At 34.8% G+C, this 2500-nt stretch overlaps 1 protein-coding gene across 1 annotated transcript in view; it reads left to right on the top strand.

Annotated features, from left to right (window-relative positions):
- The first annotated feature begins 975 nt into the window (after window positions 1–975).
- Window positions 976–2500, top strand: part of oit3 (oncoprotein induced transcript 3) — a 10156-nt gene continuing 8631 nt past the window's right edge. Inside the window, exon 1 of the mRNA XM_016249620.1 lies at window positions 976–1198. Coding sequence (XP_016105106.1) covers window positions 1144–1198 — 55 coding nt within the window. The 5' untranslated portion in view covers window positions 976–1143. The remainder of the gene's footprint in view (window positions 1199–2500) is intronic.

Raw genomic sequence — 2500 nt, 5'->3', positions numbered from 1 at the left:
AAACAAGCAAGCCCTGTCCAGATTTAAAAAGTAACGCAAAAGTAACGTAACGCATTACTTTCCATAAAAAGTAACTAAGTAACGTAATTAGTTACTTTTTTATGGAGTAACGCAATATTGTAATGCATTACTTTTAAAAGGAACTTTCCCCAACACTGTTAATTAGTACTAATAAACAGCCAATATGATAATAATAGGCATGCTATTAAGCAACTAGTTAATAGTGGGAATTGGTCTGCATATTTGTTCATTTCATATTTGTCCATTATTTTATTGTTATATTTTTACTACATAATTTACTGTTTTTACGGTTTTAAATGTCCATTTATTTGTCAGTTTGATATATAATAGATTGATAGATAACTGATTCCTTCATTTGATTTTAAGTGGCACTTCTAGTCCTCCATATGGCAAAGCCTCACTTTCAGCAGCCAGTTCTCCTGTGTATAAAAAAACCTTGTACATAATCCTTATGAAATTCTTCTAATGTGCTGATTTGGTGCTTGATAAACTTACATAGCATTCAAGAGGCTTTTCTTCGCTGATTAAGTCTGCTAAATGACTAAATGTAAATGTAAGTTAGAAAGAAATAAGTAGAGAATGGTATGGGTTAAAGAACTTTGAAGATTGTGAACTCTGAAGATGTGAAGTGGGTGGATGCAAGTGTTGAACTGCTGTGCGTATAGTCTGACTTATAAACACCTATAAGAAGTTCAACAGAAAGCAAGAGATGAAACTCCTCCTGAATTTCTTTTCTTACACTGTCTACATCTGCACTGCTGAAATCATCAGCTGAAGACGGTTGACTAGTGTTGGGTGGGAAGATAGAGGAGATGTATCAGGGTGGGATGGAAAAGTCAGACTCCAATAACAATGAGAGGATGGTCCTGTCTCTATCTGGAGAGGTGGGTTTTCTTAAACGGGACAAGGGGACAGGAGAAGAGGTCAAGGTGAGATAAGTGTTCTGTCCACAGGAAGACGACAAACAAAATGTTTACAGTCATTGTGCTAGTAGACGCTTCATAACGACAGAGATAACAGACTCCAAACCACAAATCTCTTCCATAAACTGTGACAAGACGGGAACGACTGGGTGTACGTCTGTGGCTTTCTCATTAAATAAGTTCGTCTCTACCACTGGACATGCTTTTCACTCTGGTTGTTCTTCTACAAGCTGTGAGTACAGCACAGGCCATCGGTAAGCACTTACTGTTTTACACACACACTGCTTATTATTATGAGCTTATTTGAGTTTCATTCTAAGGGACACTGCCAACCAGTTTTCCATTAAGTTTAAGACTGGCAGAAACCAAAACTAGATATTTTTCAAATGACTGTAATTAGCATATTGCTATAATACTATATATTTTACATTTTTGAAGGACATGCTTACCTTTACAAAAGCTGCTTTATAGATCAAACTCATTCCATAATTGATGGACTTTACAGTTATTGAACCAAACTGAATCAACAATGAACCGATTTCAACTGAATAATGACTGTTTACTATTGTCCTTTTAGAGCTGATTTACAGCAGAATTGAAATCTCCTTGCATCACTGAATCATTTTCTTGTTTATCACTATAAAGCTGCTTTGAAACAATCTGTATTGCACAAAGTGCTATATAAATAAAGGTGACTTGACAATAGTCACCACCATGATTTTAGATTGTTGTGGGGGGTTCTGAGTGGTTTTAGTGTGTTGCTACAGTACGTGGTTGCTAAGAGGTAAAGCCAAAATGTTCTTACTAGCCCATCCTCAAGTGTTTTTGATGTTTTGTATTACAGAAACTTCCCATATTAATTCTTGACTTAAAGGGTTAGTAAAAATCATTTACTCACCCTCATGCCCTCATGCCATTCCTTACTGGTACGACTTTTTTCGGCTGAATACAAAATAAGATATTTTGAAGAATCGTGGTTACCTTTGACTACTATTGTATGAAGAAGAAAAAAAACAGTGAGACAATTCACAAATTATCTTGTTCCACAGAAGAAAGTCAAACAGGGTTGGCACAACATGAGGGTAAGTAAATGATGACAGGAATTACATTTTTGGGGTGAACTAACCCTTTAAGACTTGAAGAAGTTTCCTAATTAAAATTACCATGGTTACCAAATATATAGGATAGGATTCTGAGTCAGGATTTTTCTGAAATACAGCTCTAGATATGGTTCACGTACCTCAATGTAAGTTCATGGAAGTCACAAATCTGCTCACTTGGCAAACATCTGCTTAATAAGAAATTGAACTATCAATTATGATTGTACCATAAATGATCCGGGATGGGTTATGTGCCAAAGCTGATTATAAGCAATAGTAATAGTGATGTGTGACATCTAAATTAATATTATTACTTAATCATAGCTGTAGAGATAAAGGTAAAGATTATTATTGTTATTTTTTAGTTAAACATCTCTGGAGGTTAAAATGAGTCAATGCTTTTGGCTCAGTTTCTATTCTATTCTATTCTATTTAATAATTAAATATCTTTATCAA

The sequence above is a fragment of the Sinocyclocheilus grahami genome, unplaced genomic scaffold, assembly GCF_001515645.1.
Source record: "Sinocyclocheilus grahami isolate Dianchi unplaced genomic scaffold, SAMN03320097.WGS_v1.1 scaffold944.1, whole genome shotgun sequence".
NCBI classification, from domain to species: domain Eukaryota; kingdom Metazoa; phylum Chordata; class Actinopteri; order Cypriniformes; family Cyprinidae; genus Sinocyclocheilus; species Sinocyclocheilus grahami.
The sequence above is the reverse complement of the archived record's forward strand: the minus strand, read 5'-3'. Positions and strand labels throughout refer to the sequence as shown.